We start from the raw sequence: 19,991 nt of genomic DNA on the forward strand, positions 1-19,991 counted from the left end.
TAGTACAAGTAATATCAAGGTACTGCATACTACAAAGTCTATGAACCTAGACAACAGTGTTGAAGACTTATGATCCAAAATCAGCATCACACCAAGAATAAAGCTGTTGAAGTAGAGTTGCAACACTGGCATTTACCACACATCATAGAAATGTCCTATCCACAATAAGCAATGCAAATCCAACGCCACCAATTACCACCGCACCGGTCTACTGTCAATCATCAAAGTGATGGAAGATATACTTAACTGCATTACTGAGTGTCACACATAGTGTAATAACTTGCTCACTTAGCTCCTGACTTTGATATAGTCTTCATCCAAGTGTGGACTAAAGAGCTAAACGAAAGACATGAGGGGTGATATCCCTTGATATCAAGTCGGAATTTAACGGAGACAAAAATGGTTGCCATGTTGGAAGAATGTTCATCTCAGCCCTGAGTTATCACTGCAAAATCTGCTCAGAGAAACGACCATGCCCCCATCATAAGGTCCAAAGCAGGGCTATTCACAGCCACTGAAATATTGAAGTAATCTATGACCATGTACAAGACCTGGACAATAATCTTGTTTGGTTGATAAGTGACAAATAGTACTTGTACCATACAAGTGGCAGGCAATAATTATCTCCAACAAGAGAGAATTAAATCAGGTCCCCTTGAACAGTCCACAGAATTAAGGTTCCGTAAATCCCCTATCATCGACACTAGAGGATTACCAGTAACCAGAAACTAAAGAACAGGTCAGAACCTGGGAATTCTGTAGCAAGTGACTTGTTTCTTGACACCCTAAAGCCTGCTGACTATCTCTAAGGCAAAATTAGGCATGTGATGGAATACTACCAATTGTCCTGGATAAGTGCAACTTCAACAACATAACCTCTACACTATACAGGATAAAGTAGCCTACTTTGTCAACATGATGTTTCTCATATTCAGCAATCATTCCCTCCATCTTTGATGTACAGCGACAGAGTATACCATCTATAAAGATTGAACTGTAGCACTCATTAACTCCTTCAACAGTATCTTTAAAATCTATTACTGAGAAAGACAAGGGTGGTAAATGCATGGGAACTCCTTCAGTTGCAATTTGCTTTCACAGCTTTCACAGTTGCTGGATGTAAATCCCAGAACCTACTTCTGTTAAAAAACACACAACACCAGGTTACAGTCCAACAGGTTATTTGGAAGTACAAGCTCTTGGAGCGCTGCTCCTTCATCAGGTAGCTGGTGAAGCAGGATCATAGGACACAGAATTTATAGCAGCGCTCTGAAAGCTTGTACTTCTAAATAAACCTGTCGGACTATAATCTGCTGTTGTGCGATTTTTAACTTTGTCCACTTCAGTCCAGCACCGGCACCTCCACATCATAGCTAACAAATACTTCACCAGCTGAACTGTAGCAGTTCAACAAAGTAACTCACCACCATCTTCTTAAGGGAAGTTAGAGATGGGAAACCAATACTGGCCTTATCAAAGGCAGCAGCATCCCATGGAAAAAAAATCAAAAACAGAGGTTACCAACTCCCAATTTTTTTTTCAGATAAACTAAACACCTTGTTCAAGTGATGTAAAATATCAGTTGGCATGATTTGTAGAGGAGTAAATAGTTTTTCTCAGGTCCGAGCCATAATTTCTCCCTCACTATAACAGTCTTGTTAGCTGTGTATGGGTGCAAATCGGATGCTATGTTATCTACATAATAAAGAGTTCAGCAGTAATTCATTTGATCGAAGATATTTTGATGTTTGAAGATTTGGTACATTTTAATAAAAATGCAAATTCTTTCTTTGAGCCATGATAACAGACTCTCAGGTTCAGAAATAAAGAACTATACTACAGTTTTGCGATGGAAGTTAGTGCTTTCAAACCAAGCCAATCTACAACAGGAGACTATCAGTGAGGAAAATCCTGTGGTGGGGAATGCCCCTTTGTTAACAGATTTTGAAGGTCAATCTGAAATTGGTTGTAGAAGAGAAGGTTATCATTGCAGAAAACATGCTTTACCAAACCATAAGGAAAAGTTATAGATTCAACCCCCACCAAAATAGGATTTGATAAAGAAGGCTGATATTTCAATGCAATTCTAAGGGAGTTCAGTATCACTGAAGGGATACTGAAATTACTGGTGATTATTCTCCCTCAATCAAGATTATTTAAAAACTAGCCTTGTATTTCACCTGAAAGCCATGGTATCTTGCTGTGCACCAAGTATAACAATGAGTGCATTTTAAAAGTTATTTGTTAAATATGAAAGTATATTAGAATATTTTGACAATATGATAAGCTGCATATGAAACGTAAAATTTCATCATTATTCCTCAGTTCTCTACATCACTTGGATAACTGTGTACAATTAATCTTCTTCTACCAAAAAAAAACACTCATATCTTTTGTGTAAAATCGCAAATTTTCAAATGTTAGATCAAATGAAATCCACAAAAGCGTGATAATGTTTGCAGGTCTCAGAGAGTGGCATTCCTCGCAAGGAGCTTTCAACAGTGAAAATCATCAAATTACAAACAAAAGGTCCACTTACACAAAAGAGACCACAGGAAATAGGAGCAACAGTCAGTAAGTTGGCCCTTCAAACCTGCTCTACAATTCAACTAGTTCATGGCTGATCTCCAACCTTAATATCACTTTTCCACACTATGTCCTTATCCCTGAATGTCTTTAATATGGAAAGAACCTGAACATACTCCAAGACTGATTCTCCACAGCAACCTGAGTTAGAGAATTCCAAAAATTCATCACTCTCATCATTCTGCTTCCAGATGCCACCAACCTATCCAGGGAAACATCCTTCATGTATCTACTCAGTTGACTCTTGTAAGAATTTTACTAGCTGGTCCTCTAACAGCCCTGGAGAAGGTAGAGGTGAGCTACAGTTTTTGAACCAGTGCATTCCATTTGATGCAGTTAGATCCACACTGTTGTTATGGAGGGAGTTCCAGGATTTTAACCCGACAACATTGAAGGAATGGCAATATATCTCCAAATCAGGATGGGGATAATTATCGAGTAGGGGATGTGCCAGGCCATGAGGTTACATATTGTGCTTGAATATAATTCCTGTAGATATGCTGTTTCTGTAATGTAGTGGTTATCATGTTCGCCTAATGAGCAAAAGGTTCAAAACCGGGCAGAAAAAGTGGTCCTCCCTCATGATCAGGCAAAGCATGGTGTACCTGCTTGCTAATGGTAGACAATAGAGTTTGTAATCTACAAGTCGCTCAGTCGCTATCACTACTGCCTCAGTGCCAGAGGCCTGGGTTCGATTCCAGTCTCAGATGACTGTCTGTGTAGAGTTTGCACATTCTGCCAGTGTCCGTGTGGGTTTCATCCAGGTGCTCTGGTTTCCTTCCACAGATAAAAGGTGTGCAGGTTAAGTGGATTGGCCATGCTAAATTGTTCCATAGTGCCCAGAGATGTGCAGGCTAGGTGGGTTAGCCATGAGAAATGTTGTGGGAAGGGGAATTAAAAGGATACTCTTTGGCGGATCAGTGAAAACTTAATGCACTGAGTGGCTCCTTTCTGCACTGTAGGGATTCTATGATTCTACATGACTCACAGTGCCTCACTTTTTCCCAGTCTTGAATTTCTAGATCTGTTCAAAGTTATCCCATCTTTCATGGTCATATTGTCACATGATACAAGACGAGGCTTCCTCAACTACGTGGTGGTTTAACCTGAGGGTCAGACAAGGGAGAGTGAGGAGTGTCTTTGATGGTATCACAGCTAGCATGGGAATTGAGCCCACACCGTTGGTGTTACTCTGCATCACAAACCAACTGTTCAGCCAATGGAGTTAACTGACCTCCCACTGGGAACTGGCTAAAGGATATATTTCAGTCAAAAATACAGACTTTCAGTGCAGGAGCCTGAGGAGTTAAAAGTCATAACTTTCTGGGCTTTATAGTTTACTTTTATGCCACAATTTCTGTTTAATTCATTTCTACTGAATGAATGATGAAACTGGGAAACTAGACTAAACTTTTTTCATTAATCATAAATTTAAAGCTGTTCGCTTTGTATTTCTGCATTCCATGTAACTACTTTGGTTGGAGTTCAAATTGGCTTACGATGATGGAAAACTAGACTGACCATTGCCGGTCTGTAGAGAGGTCTATCTTAGAAACGATCTTGCATTGTCCCTCTCTGAAGCAATTTTTTATATTCAAAATGGGAACATAATTGAAAATGGAGTGAAAATAAAGCCTGCCTTCTATTTTGTCAAGTCATATTCAGTCAGAATTCAAAGAAAACCAAAAGTCTGCATGGATCAGGATAAGTGGTTGTTTAACAAATCAGTTAAGACTTTGATTTGCAATGTGAGTTGTATAGCAATGTTTTCAAAACTGTAGGCTGGATACACGTTAGTGAAGTAGAGTGTCCAGTTCTGATCTTCCTGTTATCACAAGGACACTATTAAGTGGGAAAGGGTTTGGAAAAGAATTAACAGGATGTTGCTAGGAATGGAGGGTTTGAGCTATAAAGGAGAGGCAGGATAGGTTGGGACCTTTTTTTCACTACAGCGTAGAAGGTTGAGAGGTGACTTTACAGAGGTTTATAAAATCATGAGGGCTATTGGTAAGGTGAATGGCGGATGACTTCTCAAGGGTGTGGGATTTCAAGACTGGAGGACATAATTTTATAGACAGAGAAGAAAGACTCAAAAAAGATGTGAGGTGCAACTTTTTTTTTTAAACAGAGTGTAGTTTGTGTGTGGAATGAACTTCCAGAGGAAGTGGTGGATATGGGTATAGTCACAATGTTTAAAAGACATTTGGATAAGTACATGAACAAAAACGTTTGAAGGGATATGGGACAAGCGCTGACAGGTGGGACGAGTTTAGTTGGCATGGACTAGTTGGTACAAAAGGTCTGTTTCCCTGCAGTATGACTCCAAGACTATGACCTGATGACAAACCTAAAGACTGGACGTGGTGTCCTCAAAGAGTGAAGGATGTGCACTCTGACTGATACTGTCATGAACAGATGCATCTACAGCAGGCAGATTGCTGAGAATATTTTTCCCTCTTATTAGTTCCCTCATCATCAGTCATAGGACACAGTCTGGCAGCTATGTCCTTTAGGAATCGATCAGCTTGGTCAGTAGTGGTGCTTACAAGCCACTTTTGTTGATGAACACTGAAGTTCCTTATCCAGAGTACATTCTCCATAGTTGCTACCCTCAGTGCTTCTTCTATTTGATGTTTAACGTGGAAGAATGCTGATTTATAGATGACGGGAGGCAGTAATTGGTAATTAGCAGGAGGTATCCTTGTCCATGGAAAACCTGATGCCATGAGACTTCATGGAGCCTGGAGTTAATGTTGAGAGCAATCAGTGCAACTCACACTTAATTGTGTAACTTTCACTTTCATTATCTCTGCTCAGATGATGGAACTGGGACATTGTCTGTAATGTTTAATTCTGTGAATATACCTGTATCAGACTATTACTTGAATAGTCTGTGACAGCGCTCCCAAAATTTTACACTAACCCAGATATTAGCAAGGAAGACTGTGAGGGCTGTTGCCTAAGTTGATGTGGGCAATTTGCACAGTTTCATTCTTTGAAATATATTAGAAGTTTTGATACAACTGAGTGGCTCCTTAGGCCATTCAGAAAGCAATTAAAAGTCAACCACATTGCTGAGGGTATGAAGTCATGCGTGGGCCAAACCTGGTAAGGATGACACACATCATTCCCTGAAGGACATCAATGAGCCAGTTGGTTTTATTTTTTAATAATGTTTGGCAATAATTTCCCAGTTATTATTAGTCTTAATTCCAGATTTTAAAAGAAATTAAATTCCACAATGTTTTGTGGTGTGATTTAAAACTGGGTCTCCAGAGCATTACCTGAATCAATACTATTACATGTGTATGAATCAACGCCATCTCATCTTTTAAATTCGCTGCTTCATAACATAATTATACTACAACTGCTGGTGGCACGGTGACTCTGTGGTTAGCATTGCTGTTTCACAATGCCAAGGCCCTGGGTTCGATTTCAGCCTGGGATGACTGTCTGCATGGAGTTTGCACATTCTTTCTACGTTGGTGTGAGTTTCCTCCGGGTGCTCCGGTTTCCTCCCACAGTCCAAAGATGTACAGGTTAAGTGGACTGGCCATGCTAAGTTGTCCATAATGTCTAGGGATGTGCAGGCAAGGTGGATTTTCCATGGGAAATGCAGGGTTACAGGAATAGGGTCGCAGGCTAAGTCTGAGTGGGATGCTCCTTAGAGGGTTGATGTGCACTCAATGGGCCGAATGGCCTACTTCCACATGTTGGGATCCTATAATTCTGCTCATTTAAAATCAATGCAAGTCAGTTCAGATGTATACTTATGCAGGAATGACCATCTGAGATGAGGCTGCCTGGTACTGGGTTAATGTTAGACGAGAGCCAGGCTAACAATCTGACTTTCCAACATATTGTCACCTGGAGGTGTATATCTAGAAGCATATTCCCACATTAGCCATGTGAAAAAGCAAGTAATTATCGTACATTTTACTAAACTATTTTTCCAATAAATTACAGTATTGCTCATTGTCAAGACAACATTATTTAATTCCATTTACAGTGCAGTCACTATTTTTTGACACATATTAACTAAGATTAGGTTCACAAAGCAATTCGTTTCATTCAATACCTCAAGAGGTCAGGCCCCAGGTGTTCCACTCAGTTTGCTTCTTACTTATTGTGTTTGCACCAGTCATATCATTTCCACAAACTCCTTCTGCAAAAATTACTGGTTTTCCAAACAGGCTCAATTCAGTAAGAATAAAGTCAAATCAGAGCTGCGTGACTCAGCTGCCTATTCATTGATCAAGAAGCTGGTAGTGGTACTATGAACCCTGGATCAGCACTGTCAACTTGGTTTTCTCATCAACTATACAGCCAACATGCTATCCATCAAACATTCAACAGATGAAATCATGGCATACTTACGTCGTGCTAATGCACCTTGTATGCGATAGCCAAGAACAATTGCTGCTCGCTGTATATCCACTTTGTTGATGAGGTTCGCAGCTTCATTTGCTCCCAGGCGCTCCCCATTCTGCTTCTCCACAAAGTAAATCAGTTCAGTTGGGTTCCCATCACCAGTGATCTTGGTAATATTCACAACCTGCAAAGAAATACGCAGTCTATAGATATCAAATACATATTGTCAAAACTGATCAAATTCAGCATTATTAACAGCAGCAAGTTAGTTTGGGCTCATGGCAACAAGTCAAATTAATGATTACAAGTCAGCAAGAGGGCAGGAAAGCATCACATTAAGATGATGAATTAAAAACCCAGTAATATAATGGAAGAAGAAATTAAAGACCTCATTGCATACTTGGTGCAGGAAGAATGAGATGCCTGTCAGTACATTTAGAAAAGGTAACCGTTGTGCAATGCAATATATTGGGAGCAGGAGGGTGCAGAAATGAGGAAAGTATTCTAAGGGTAAATGGGGTGGTGGTGAGATGCTTGGCAGTGCACTGGTTGGGGGAAGGGTTGGGAAAGGATCTACATTATACTCAGTTTTTTGGGGGAGAGGAAGAGGGGAGTGGAGGAATAGAGGCCTGGCAGTATACTGAGGCGGAATGGGATGGTGGGTATATACAATGTATAGAAATAGAGACAATAACAATATGTGGATGGTGGAGGAAGAAATGGGAGGCGGGAGGAAGAAGAAAGTGAAGAAGTCAAATAAAAAAGCGACTGAGTTAGTATGTGGTCTTCCTTCTATAAATAGTTTATCAGGTTTAATTAACATTGCTCACTGTCACTGAAACCGTACCGTTTGGTAGGAAACAATGGAAATGAATGCACAAACCAGTAAGTACAGATAATTGAAATGTATTGTTTAACACAGTTCCTTCTATCATGGTATCTTGGTGTTCTGATCTTTAGATCTACAGACACAGATGCTGATCAGTTAATTGCCTAGTGGATGAGTGACTTTCTACCTTTTCAACTAACACAGGATGCAAACACCATCTTGTACAGAACTCGTATTAGGATTTCTAACTGTCTCAGTCAATAAACTGACTCCCACAGGAAGTCAAACATTCGGACAATGTTGATTACGTAAGCCATTTTGTGGTTACCTCCCATTTTCTTTCTCCAGCCTCACTTGACAATATATGGAAGGCTGAAACATTGCAAAACTCAGCATACCACTGTTAATTATTATGCTCAATACTTCAGCATTTGACTTTGTTCATCCAAAATAGAAGATACTGGTTGTAAAATGAGATACTAGTCACTACTGGCTACATAAATTTAAAAAATCATAATAAATCATACTAGAGGTCTCACAGATAATATAAACTATCTTTAGTTTTGAATTTGGAGAACTTCCAGTTCTTGATAACTTGAATTCAGTGAATAATCTTGCAAATAAAATGCAAAATATAACACCCCTGTTTAAGAGAGGAAGGCAGAAGACCAGAAATTATAGGCTACTTAGCTTGCAACTTAGACAAAGAAGAGCCAATACTCCTCATCCTAATGTCCCCTACTACCATTACATTTGTTTCTTACCACCCCACTTTTCAATGGTCTCCTGTTTCATAGTTCCATGGCCAATTAAGGTCACGTGTCCTAGAGCCCTCTCTCATCCAAGCAAGACGAAAATCAGCAAACTGTTTGGAGGGCTGCAAAGACTGAAGATCCTGACCTTGGGGTTGCCTTATTTCTCTTGTTTGCAGTCACACATTATTGCCCCTGACTGTGACTAAATCAGGAGACTGTATATTAAGAGGTGTAACCACCTCTTGTAATAAAGTGTTGAGGTATTAAGAAAATACAGCAAAATTAAAGTTAGTGGAAAGATTAGTTGATGGGAATCAGAGGAAATCTCTTCATCATATAAAGGAAGATGACTGATGGAAGGACTAGACATAAGAATATTATAGCTACAATAACAGGTGACAAACTTAAAATTTTGCACCAAATAACTCACCTCCTACTCAAAAACATTAGTCAATTATCTGCAAGGCACAGGTCAAGAATGTGATGGAATAATCTCCACGCTGGATGAGTGAAGTTCCAACAATACTTGAGAAGTTCAATGCTATCCAAGACAATCAGAACTTAAACACCAGTCGACTCACAGTAGATCCTGACTGTGCTGGTAATGCACACTTAATAAATATTTCTATTTTACTCTTGTGGACATCACAGATGTGGACTTTGCTGGCTAGACCAACATTTATCATCCATACCTAATTGGCTTTGAGAACGTGGTGGTAAGCAGCACTGTTGAACTGCTGTAGACTATGCGATAAAGGCACATCACCACGTTGTTCAATAGGGAGTTACAAGAGTAACAATGAACAAATGGTGATACAGTTTCAAATCAGTGCTGTGTTGGGTTTGACTAGACTTGGGGAGGGGGCACCTTCATCAGATGTCCTTGTGTTTCCAGGTGGTCAAGTTTGTAAGTTTGGCAGATGCTGTCGAAGCAGCCTCGCTGAGTTACTGAAACATATCTAGAAAGTGGCACATACTGCTCCCATTGTGCATTGTTTGCAAAGTGAATGAAGGCTGGAGGCAATGGATGGGTTAGCAATCCAAGAGGCTGGTTTGTCTTAGAAAGTATCAAGCTTGTTGTGTACTATTGGAGCTGAATTCCTAAAAATTAGATGGTATTCCATCACACTCCTGGCCTGCTTTGTAGGTGGATGAATTTGAAAATAAAGGTGCCAAGCCATTCTAAACAGTTGTAGTTGTTCACGTCCTTATTATCATTGATATAACTTCTAGCTGAGGACATATCACAAACAACTAATGTATTCTTTGTTATACGAATGGTGAAGAACAATTTCAATTGAGGACCCAGCACCTGTTGTAATCAATTCTGAGTTTACCAAAAAAAAATAAATATTATGACCATTAGAATTGGCTAGTGTAAGCAGGGAATAAGGCAATCAAGGTTCTTAGTGTTTGATCCTGCTGTTGTACTTAGATTTAAATTTTGCTAACATTTGCTGTTCAGATTAATTATGCAAAATAACAACCTAGCTGCAGAATAAAGAACTAAGGGAATGACCCAAATTTGGAATGACATAAACTTTAATGACAGTGAGGTAGGCTCAATTGAATATTTAATGAAACTTAATAAGCAAACAGGAGTGGTCTCATAGAGTGGGTAAAGTATAGGTTGCTGTACAAGCAATTAATTTGATATTTGCTGCTGCAGCATTGCCAAATCATTAGTATAGTTGGTATGCAAGTATATTTGTTTTGTTGATTAATTCCGTTGTCAATTCCCAATTGCAAATCAAACTTTTTTTACAACATGAGGAAGATAGATCATAGTGATCACTGAAGACTGCTCTTTCACATTGCCTAACCCATGATGTTTGTGTTTTCATCTTGAGCTTCATGAAGCAGACTTACGATTGCTTAGAAACCTGGACATATAGATGTATAGTAAATTCACAGCATGGATATCATTGACCTAACAAATCTGAGCGCTCAACCTTCTCTGTACTTCCCAAAGTACTTGACAGCACTTCCCAAACTATTTCTTAATGTGACCCCATTTAAAATTTGAAAACAAATGTGACCCCAGCTGGCAACAGAAACAAAATAGTGATGAAGCGGCTAAATAATATTCAGTGGACAACTAAATTGAGATTAAGATATACATTGTAAAGAAAATTTGAGTTTTTACACACACACACAAACAAACACACAATGCTACTTGCTATTAAGAATTCACTTTTTCCTAACATATAATAATAGCCAGGTTTAATTCACTCCGTCACACCTCAATGGCATAAATTAATCCAAGGAAGAACAATGTAATTGATGCAATTCATTTTCAGACCATCACCAAACACCACCATCCTTCTGCACCTTTCATCACCAACTACATGCTTATCAATGCAAAAAACTGGCTTCTAATCTCTTGGTGCACACTAGGTTCACCGAGTCAGTGATTTTATTAAATGATTTTAAAAGACAAGCTCTGGACTGGGCCACCTGTTCTAAGATTTAACGAGCGGGAAAAAAATGTGTAAAGATTCAATGGAAGCAGGATGAAGTGGGGAGGGAAAAAAAAAATCAATGACCTAGGCATAAAACTTGTTTCTCATGGTGTTGGCACTCACCACGATTCTCCTCACTGATGCAGAGAATCAGAGCTTGGGCAGAGCCAGACATTGCCTGGGCTCAATGCAGTATTGGTAGAAGGGGAGCGCACAATCCTATTTGCTGTCTGTGACCCCATTTCAAATCATGATTGACAGTTTGGGAACTATTGTGTAAAGGTATTGACAACTAGATTAGGCATCCGTCTACACATGCAGCAAGCCAGAAGCACGTGTGGAGAAGAGCATGATAATGCCTGGTCCACACATTCAATATCCTACAGGAATCAAATATAGTAAAATAAAACAAACACATAGATCTAGATACCATCTATCAAACCCTCAGAAAACGAACAGGAAATGACATCAACACAAGCCCCAGGAACCCCATCCAGGACAAACAGGAGAGAACAGCTTCACTTCACTTGCAGGTCACCACTGATGATGTTACCTAGCTAGGTAATGAAATGTCTGGATATCAAACCTACAGCTCAGCAAGCAAACCTACACCCTAAAGTAAAATAAAATTTTATTTGGAAATCAAGCAAGCAGACAATAGAACTTCTAAATACAAGACTGAATTTTAAATTTTAGAGATACAGAAAAGGTCAAAGTTTACAGAATTAGAAAGCAATTGACACAGTAAACTAGTTTATTTAATCAAGTTAGTACTACACAGTGTATCTCACTCAACATAGAAACATTGCTTATCCACTCCTTTGAGCTGATTCTGTCATTTAATTAAATCATGGCTGATGATTGTTTTTCAACATTGAAAAGTCTGTCCAGACACAGCCATTCCTACTGCATCCAATCCCTTGAGCTACTTTCTATACAGAAGATACTAGCCGATACAGATAAATTTGTCTTTTATCCCATCTTCAGAAATCTACACAAGAGGAAATTACATGGCTGAACAATACTCTGGTCGTTTGCAAGACACTGCCTACCTGGACAGTGTTATTCCCCAAGGTACTGGCTCGCTTCCGACGTCTCCCTGACCCAGTTGCTTCACTGATAAGCTGGGCTAGTTTTCGCTCGAGTTCAGCCTGGAAGGTTTTGTCCTGTATATGGTTGTCGTGCACACCTAGGAGTACTGAGCAGATAAAGCAAAACATATTTGAGATTATTATTCATAGAATTCGTCGCATTCAGTTAGACAGCTGAAATTGATCAGTAACATTATGCGGATACATTTGAAAGTTCCCAAGTAAACATTAAGCAAGCTCATGAGTCAGGAAAAGGTTGCAATACCTTTTCCCAATTGAAATGTCCAGGCATCTCAAATTATTAAGGTTTTCTATTATCAAACCTAATACACCATAACAAGAATTAATTACTCTTCATATGAAGAAATCCTTCCTGAAATTTATTCTGCACTGTTATGAAGTTGAAGGCATGCACTGTACCTTTCAGAAAAAGAGAATGTTGTTCTGAACTAGGAGATTACAAGCACCTGTGTATACAACTGGATAGCAGTCCCAGAGTGCAATGAAAAATTGAAAATATGTAAAATTTGGTTGTGAAATGGATATCTGAATTTTGGTTGCTGCTATGACAACAATTCAAATTTAACCAGTTTAATTTATGCCCCAGGATACTAAAATCCAATCAAGTTTGAATTTCGCCAACATCGAATCAACAAAACGATCTGATGTTGACTGTGGGGGTATAAAAACGTGGACATTTCTAAAATTGGACAGAGAGCAACTGCTATGGAGACAGAAACTGCCAGACAGTTAAATGCCCATCTAGCATAGTGTTCTTAAAGAAATCAGCAAAAACTCCTCTCTATCAAAGGCACCTTTTCATGCAAAGCTTATTCACAGTGAAAAGAATGGGTTGCAGGTTTCGGCACATTAATATGTAAATCCCAGAACGTCTTTTAAGTAATTCTAGAGAGAACTTAAGGTTTTATAACAAAACATCTCGGTTCAGACAATGCATTAAAGGTTAGAGACAGTCTGCATCCCAATCTTCAGTCAGATTGCCTGCACATTGTGCATTTTTTGAAAATTCCAGAATGTATCTGCAAATACAAATTCACCCTGAGACTTATATGTATGTGCACATGCCTATGAGAGGGAGAGGGAGAGGGAGAGGGAGAGGGAGAGGGTGTGTGTGTGAGAGAGAATGCTTGGCAAAGTGTGTGTGGGGATATGATGGAGTATAAACCTATCAGTGGGTGTGGGGGCTGTATATGTGTGTGTTTGAGTGTATGAGAGAAGGTCTGTGTGAGCGTGAGAGTAAGTATCTATGTGTGCTTACTTGAGTGTGTATAGTGTAGTAGGGTTTAGATCAGAGTGACGCTTGGATGAAGGGCTTTTGTTCGAAACGTCGATTTTCCTGTTCCTCGGATGCTGCCTGACCTGCTGTGCTTTCCCAGCACCACTCTGATCTAAACTCTGGTTTCCAGATCTGCAGTCCTCACTTTTGCCTATAATGTAGTAGGGTCACCTGTAGTGTGACATGAACACAAGGACCCAGTTGAGTCTATCCTCATGGGTACCCAACTTGGTTATCAGCCTCTGTTCAGTCACTTTGCTTTGTTGCTTATCCTGAAGTCCGCCTTGGAGGATGGTCACCCGAAGATCCGAGGCCAAAATGTCCTAGACCGCTGAACTGTTCCCCAACAGGGAGGGAGCATCCTTGTTTTGTGATTGTTGCGTGGTGTCCATTCATCTGTTGTCATAGTGTCTGATTAATGTTGCCAACGTACCATGCCTTGGGGCATCCTTGCCTGCAGTGTATGAAATAGACAACATTGGCCAAGTCACAGGAGTACCTGTCGAGTACATGATGGTTGGTGATCCCACGGGTAATGGTGGGATCTGTATTGACATTCTGACATGACAGGGTTGTATGGCGTTGTGGTTGATGTTGTCCCGAAGGCTGAGCAGTTTGCCTAAACATTCATCTATTTACGGTTTCGTGGTTGTTTAAAGGCAAGAAGTGGAGGCATAGGAAAGGTGTTGGCAAGATGCTCATCCTCACCGACAATGTATTGCAGGCTGTGAAGAACATGGCGTAGTTTTTCAGTTCCCGAGAATATTGGACAATGAAGGGTACCCTACTGGTTACAACAAGTGCTTGTCTCCTGAGGTGGTCAGTCTGGTTTCTTGCTGTAGCACGTCAGAACTGGCAATCGAAGAGTTAAGCATCATATCCTGTTCTTCTGAGGGCATCCTTGAGCACCTCCAGGTGTCTGTCACGTCCCTCGTTGTCTGAACAGATCCTATATATGCACAGGGCTTGTCTGTAGGGGATGGCTGTTTTAATATGTTTCAGGTGGAAAATAGAGAAGTGTAGTATTGTGAGGTTATCCGTGGGTTTGCGGTAGAGTGAAGTACAGAGGTTCCCATCTCTAATGGAGATGCCTATGTCCAAGAATGAGACAGATACTAAAGAGTAGACCATGGTAAGTCTGATGGTGGGATGAAACACGTTAATATCATTGTGTAGTTGTTTCAGTGACTCCTTGCCATTGAACCAGAGGAAGATAATGTTGTCAATATATCTGGTGTATAGTGTTGGTTGGAGGTCCTGTGCTGCAAAGAAGTCTTATTTGAACTTGTACATGAAAATGTTGGCATATTGGGGTGCAAACCTGGCCCCCATGGCTGTTCTGTATGTCTGGCTGAAAACTGGTTGTCAAAGGTGAAAATTTTGTGGTCGAGGATGAAGTAGATGAGCTGTAGGACGGTGCTTGGAGATTGGCAATTGTTGGTATTGAGTACTGAGGCTGTTGTAGCGATGCCATTATTGCGGGGTATGCTTGTGTAGAGTGCTGAAAAGCCCACTGTGCTGAAGAATGTTCCTGGTTTGACTAGTCAGTGGGTGCTGAGTTTCTATAGGAAATTTGTAGTATTGCAGCAGAAGCTGGGGAGGTCCCCTTCAATGGGTTTCAAGAAGCTTCAACATAGCCAGACAGGTTCTCACACGGAGTTCTGATAGGACAGGATGTGCAGGTGTGTTGACTTTGTGTATCTTCGGAAGGCAGTAGAAGTCCCCTATTTGAGAAGTAACTGGGATGAGAGCGCGAAGGGAACCCTGAAGGACCAGATCAAAAATCTTGATCAATGCATTTAGTTCACAGGTATGTTCTTTGGTCAGACTCACCATTAGTTGTGTGTAGTATTCCTGGTTGTTCAGTTGTCAGTACACTTCCTTGCAGAAGTCTATTCTATTCTGAATGATGGCTCCTCCTTCATCTGCTGGTTTGATGACAATGTTGGAATTGGTTTTGAGAGCCTGGATGGCATTGCGTTGTGATCAGGTGGCGTTTTGCACTACCTTGTGGGTGCGGTTGACAAATCTGGCATTTACACATTTCCTGACAGTTTGAGCACATATGTCAAGCCCAGGGCAGCAGCCCTCTAGAGGGGTCCAAATCTACTACTTCTTTGGTTGCTCCTCTATGGATCTCTCCAATGGCTGTTCTGATTCATCGGTGGCTCATTGAGATTACAGCTGACATCTTGGAAGAATTCCCACAGTCTCATCCATCTGATGACTTCCTCAGTGTCTGCTGCAAAAGTAATGGGGTCCATTTTGGTTGTGGGGCAGAAATTGAGCCATCGGCTGAGAACTTTAATCACTTTCAGTTGAAGGGTATGATCCAATAAGTTGATAATCAATTTTCCTGTGGTGATAACATTTTCAGCTGTGGTGCCAGGGGAGGCTTGGCTACTGCTGGTGGTGATGCAGTAGGTCTTGTCCTTGGTGTGCATGCACATGATGTAGTTCTGTCACCTTATCTACCTGGCAGTCTCACATAATTGTACTGCTGTATCTTGAGCGCAAGCTGAGTGTGAAGACTCTATCTTGATTTCAAAGGTATGGTGCCTGCTGTTGAGTTGGTGCATGACATGATTGAGGAGTTTGCGAGGGGTGTGGCGGCAAAGCTTCTCAACGTAGTCTGTGTTGTAAGTTGACTCAGATCAGTGGACCTTTTGGGATTTTTCCTGCTTTCTTGCATTGCTGCAGAAACTTGAGATCTGTGTCAATATGCGCGATCTTCTTGGAGATCCTCTCCACTTTGAGCTGGTAGCACCCGTGGGGACACCACCCACCGTGTACTCCATATAACCCTGTTACGGTAGGCACTGCAAGATGTGTCAAAGTGTGGACATGGATACCACTATTACGTGTGGGAACAACTCCCACCATCTACGTGGCAGGTACTCATGTGACTCAGCCAACATTGTCCATCTCATACACTGCAGGAAAGGGTGTCCCGAGGCATGGTACATTGGCAAGATCAAGCAGACGGTACGACAACGGATGAAAAGACACAGCGCAACAATCACCAGACAGGGGTGTTCCCTCCTAGTCAGGGAACACTTCAGCAGTCAGGGTCAGTCAGCCTCGGATCTTCAAGTGACCATCCTCCAAGGCAGACTTTGGGATAGGCAACAATGCAAAGTGGCCGAGCAGAGGCTGATAGCCAAGTCCAGTACCCATGAGGATGGCCTCAAGTGGGATCTTGGGTCCATGTCACACGACATGTGACCCCACTACACACACACCCTCTCTCATACACACGCTCTGTCTCATATGCACATACACCTCCTATGCCCACACCCTCTCACAGACTTATACTCCATCACACCCATCACTTTACCAAGCTTTCACACACACAAACAAGCACCTTCCCATGCACTCACACGCACATGCTTAATGCACACGTACACACATTTAAGTCTAAAGGGTGAATTGATATTTGCAGATACATTCTATTTTGTTCAAAAATGCACAATGTGCAGGCAGTCGATCCTTGTAATATTTTGTAAATTCCATTTTGGAAATAAAACCAGTCTGACTCAAGATTGGGATACAGACAGACTCTAACCTTTAATGCAGTGTCTGAGCTGAGATGTCACCTTTTGTTATAAAACCTCAAGTTATCTCGAGAATGTGACTTAAAAGAAGTTCGGGGATTTACATATTAATGAATCAAAACCTGCAACCCATTCTAAAAGATGAAATACTTAACAACAGTCCAGGTTTGTACAGTATTTCATTTCAGTTGCATGATACTGTAATCTTTTGCTATAAATTCTATGTCTTATGCTCTGCAACCACCTGATGGAGAGCAGCACTCTGAAACCTAGTGCTTCCAATTAAACCTGTTGGACTATAACCTGCTGTGTGATTTTTAACTTTATCCTAAAGTTGAAGATCAGCCACAATAGTGCCTACAGTTAGACTATTTCCCAAATTTCTTCCATTTCCTGAGCAAGAGTGTTATCTGTTTTCACAGGCTTAAACTGTAGATATGTTCATGTAAGAAATAAGAAAATCATACAAACAACTTGCCTTTCTAATATTTTGTGAAGTTTGATATGCATTATGCAATAACACTTCAGCTGTCTGGAGGACTGTGTTTACATAGATGGCTAATGCAGAAAACCAGGTGAAAAATAGTTCAATTAACACAAGTACATTGTGTGAACTGTATGTTCGGTTTGACAAAAATCAGTTTGGGACATTACCTGTACTGTCCCTAAACAGATGCTGAAACTGCTCTCCATTTCCATTTTTACTGACATTATTGGTTTCTGAGTTTCATGATTTTATGTGAGGAAACATGACACCACAAGTGACTTTTCATGCTTCATGTTAAGAAAGATAACATGAATCACAGTACCCACTCTTGATGAGTACAAAACAGCTCCATGAGTATGAACTAATTCATGTATAGATTTTTTGCCTTTATTATAACATGATTATTATGACATTTCAAAAGCATTTCATTGATTGTAAGGCAATTTAGAAAATCCTGACATCATGAAAGGTGCTGTAGCAATGCAAATATTTCTATCAAGGTCAAGATCAATCTTGTCTGCAATTAAATTCATTGTATGCACAGAATCAAGCTGGCAAGTAACGAACAATTAGAGGCACAGAATCAAAGGCAAAAAAAGAAAATAATGCCTTAAATTCGAAAGAAATGGAAGAATGAAAGAAAAACAAAGATAAGCATTTGGGTTTCTGGGACAGAATACTATAAACATGTCAGAGCTTGTGAGTGGCCAAGACACTTGAAATAATGCACAACCAAATGATGCTTATAAAGCAAATTCTTATCTTTATCTTACCATCAAAGAAAGTTGACAAGAAAATCATTTGAACTGACTGCAAATGTGCAGTTGGCATTGGCCCAAGAAACAAACCTGTCTTTATCCAGGAAGCCTTCAGCACGTGCGATCGATTAAGTTCAGGGTAATAGATGGCTGTAAAAATGTTAAATTATAGATATTAACACGCAGCTGAATATCCCCAGTCAAATGCACATTTACTAAATTGTATTCATAATTAGGATACACACTAAGCTAACAGGTCGTCAGAGTTCTGGTGTGAATTTGCTTATCAATTACACTCCAATCTTTGTGAAAGGTGAGGATTTATGCCTTGATGCAGTTCTATGGGCACCAAAGTCTTGATGGCAGTTCAGGGAATCATTATGTGTGAGGTAACGTGCAGTACAGGTAACTGGTTAATCAAAAATGTTTCACAGCCCAACAGGAGATCTCATGCTCAGTATATGGCCACACATCTGTATAACATCAGGGAAGGTAATGTCACAGAACTAGCAATCCAGAAGTCCAGGCCAATGTTTGGAGATATAGGTTTGAACATGCCATATGGCAAAGTTTGAATTTGGAAACACCCCTGTCTTAAAACTTTTCTCCAAGCCACTCACTACCCTGACATGGAAATATATTACTATTCGTTCACTGTTGCTGGGTCAAAATCCTGAAATTCACTCCCTCATGGCATTGAGAGTCATCCCACAGTGGTTCAAGAAGGCAGCTCACCACAACCTTATGCAAGAGCAACAAGGGACTAGAAATAAATGCTGGCCAATATCCCACAAATGAATAAAATGAAATCAATGAAATCTGAAATGAAGAACTGGCCTAACGGTGAACTTGTAACCATTGTTGATTTTTGTAAAAATCCAACTGGTTCATTCATGTCCTTTGAACATCCTTACCTCGTCTACATGTAACTCCAATCTTACAGCAACATCATCGACTCCCAATTTCCCTGTGGAACATCAGGAACAATAAATGCTGGAGTGGCCAGCAATGCCCACATCCTATGTACATATTTTTTTAAAATATGAAGACAAACTGAAGTGTTCTGTCCATGATTTATTTTTCTTGGTATATGACCTTGGTACAGAAATAATGCGATAGTTCCGTTCTCGTGCGATCTCGCTTTATAAGAAAATCATGCAATAGCCACACCATTTAAATTAATGGGTCAAAATCACAGAGGTAAGGAAAGTTCACATTCTACAAGTAACAGTCTAAATTCTTCAATCTTGTCAATGCCAATTCACGTTGAACAAAGACACATTATAGCAGAACTGACTGTATGTCAATATTTACAACTGTTGGTTTGACTTATAAGAAGTACTTTCTGACAGCTTCCTGCAGTTATCATTACACTGCAACTGGAATGGTGTCAACTGTTAACTGGAGACTAGCCATCTCTCCCTCTGACTGAGCGACAGTTCTCATTACATGTGAAATTCCCTTATTTAATTTTGTTTATCTGGATCTAATTTTGAATGAAGCAAACAGGAATGGAGAACTTAAGAAAGGTTTGTTTAGGGAGAGGACATTTATACCCTTTGAAAGTCAATTGGCAGCAACTACATTGGGCTTTAACATCCCTGAATTCCACAAGGGAAATACAGTCCACAGATCCCAGTCTATATACAATAGATTACTTCTGAGTCAATCACTTGTAATGGGTTTGCTGAGATGGAGACAAACTGCCCAAGTTTCAGTGGAAGATCAATGAATAACTCTTGTAAAAGTTTGAGACAATGACTGGCTCAATGTTGATTGAAGACTAGTGTTGTGTCCCATC

The 19,991-nt window shown here is 40.3% G+C and overlaps 1 protein-coding gene across 1 annotated transcript in view; it reads right to left on the minus strand.

Moving 5' to 3' along the window:
• The window catches only part of si:ch211-1e14.1 (UPF0606 protein KIAA1549), a 257,773-nt gene that overhangs the window by 71,056 nt on the left and 166,726 nt on the right, over nucleotides 1-19,991 (minus strand). The window contains exons 7-9 of the mRNA XM_060839554.1: nucleotides 18,281-18,340; nucleotides 12,056-12,201; nucleotides 6,964-7,141 (exon numbers count right to left, since the gene is read on the minus strand). Of these exons, the coding sequence (XP_060695537.1) occupies nucleotides 6,964-7,141; nucleotides 12,056-12,201; nucleotides 18,281-18,340 (384 nt within the window). The remainder of the gene's footprint in view (nucleotides 1-6,963; nucleotides 7,142-12,055; nucleotides 12,202-18,280; nucleotides 18,341-19,991) is intronic.

Source organism: Hemiscyllium ocellatum, chromosome 19 (genome assembly GCF_020745735.1).
Source record: "Hemiscyllium ocellatum isolate sHemOce1 chromosome 19, sHemOce1.pat.X.cur, whole genome shotgun sequence".
Lineage (NCBI taxonomy): Eukaryota > Metazoa > Chordata > Chondrichthyes > Orectolobiformes > Hemiscylliidae > Hemiscyllium > Hemiscyllium ocellatum.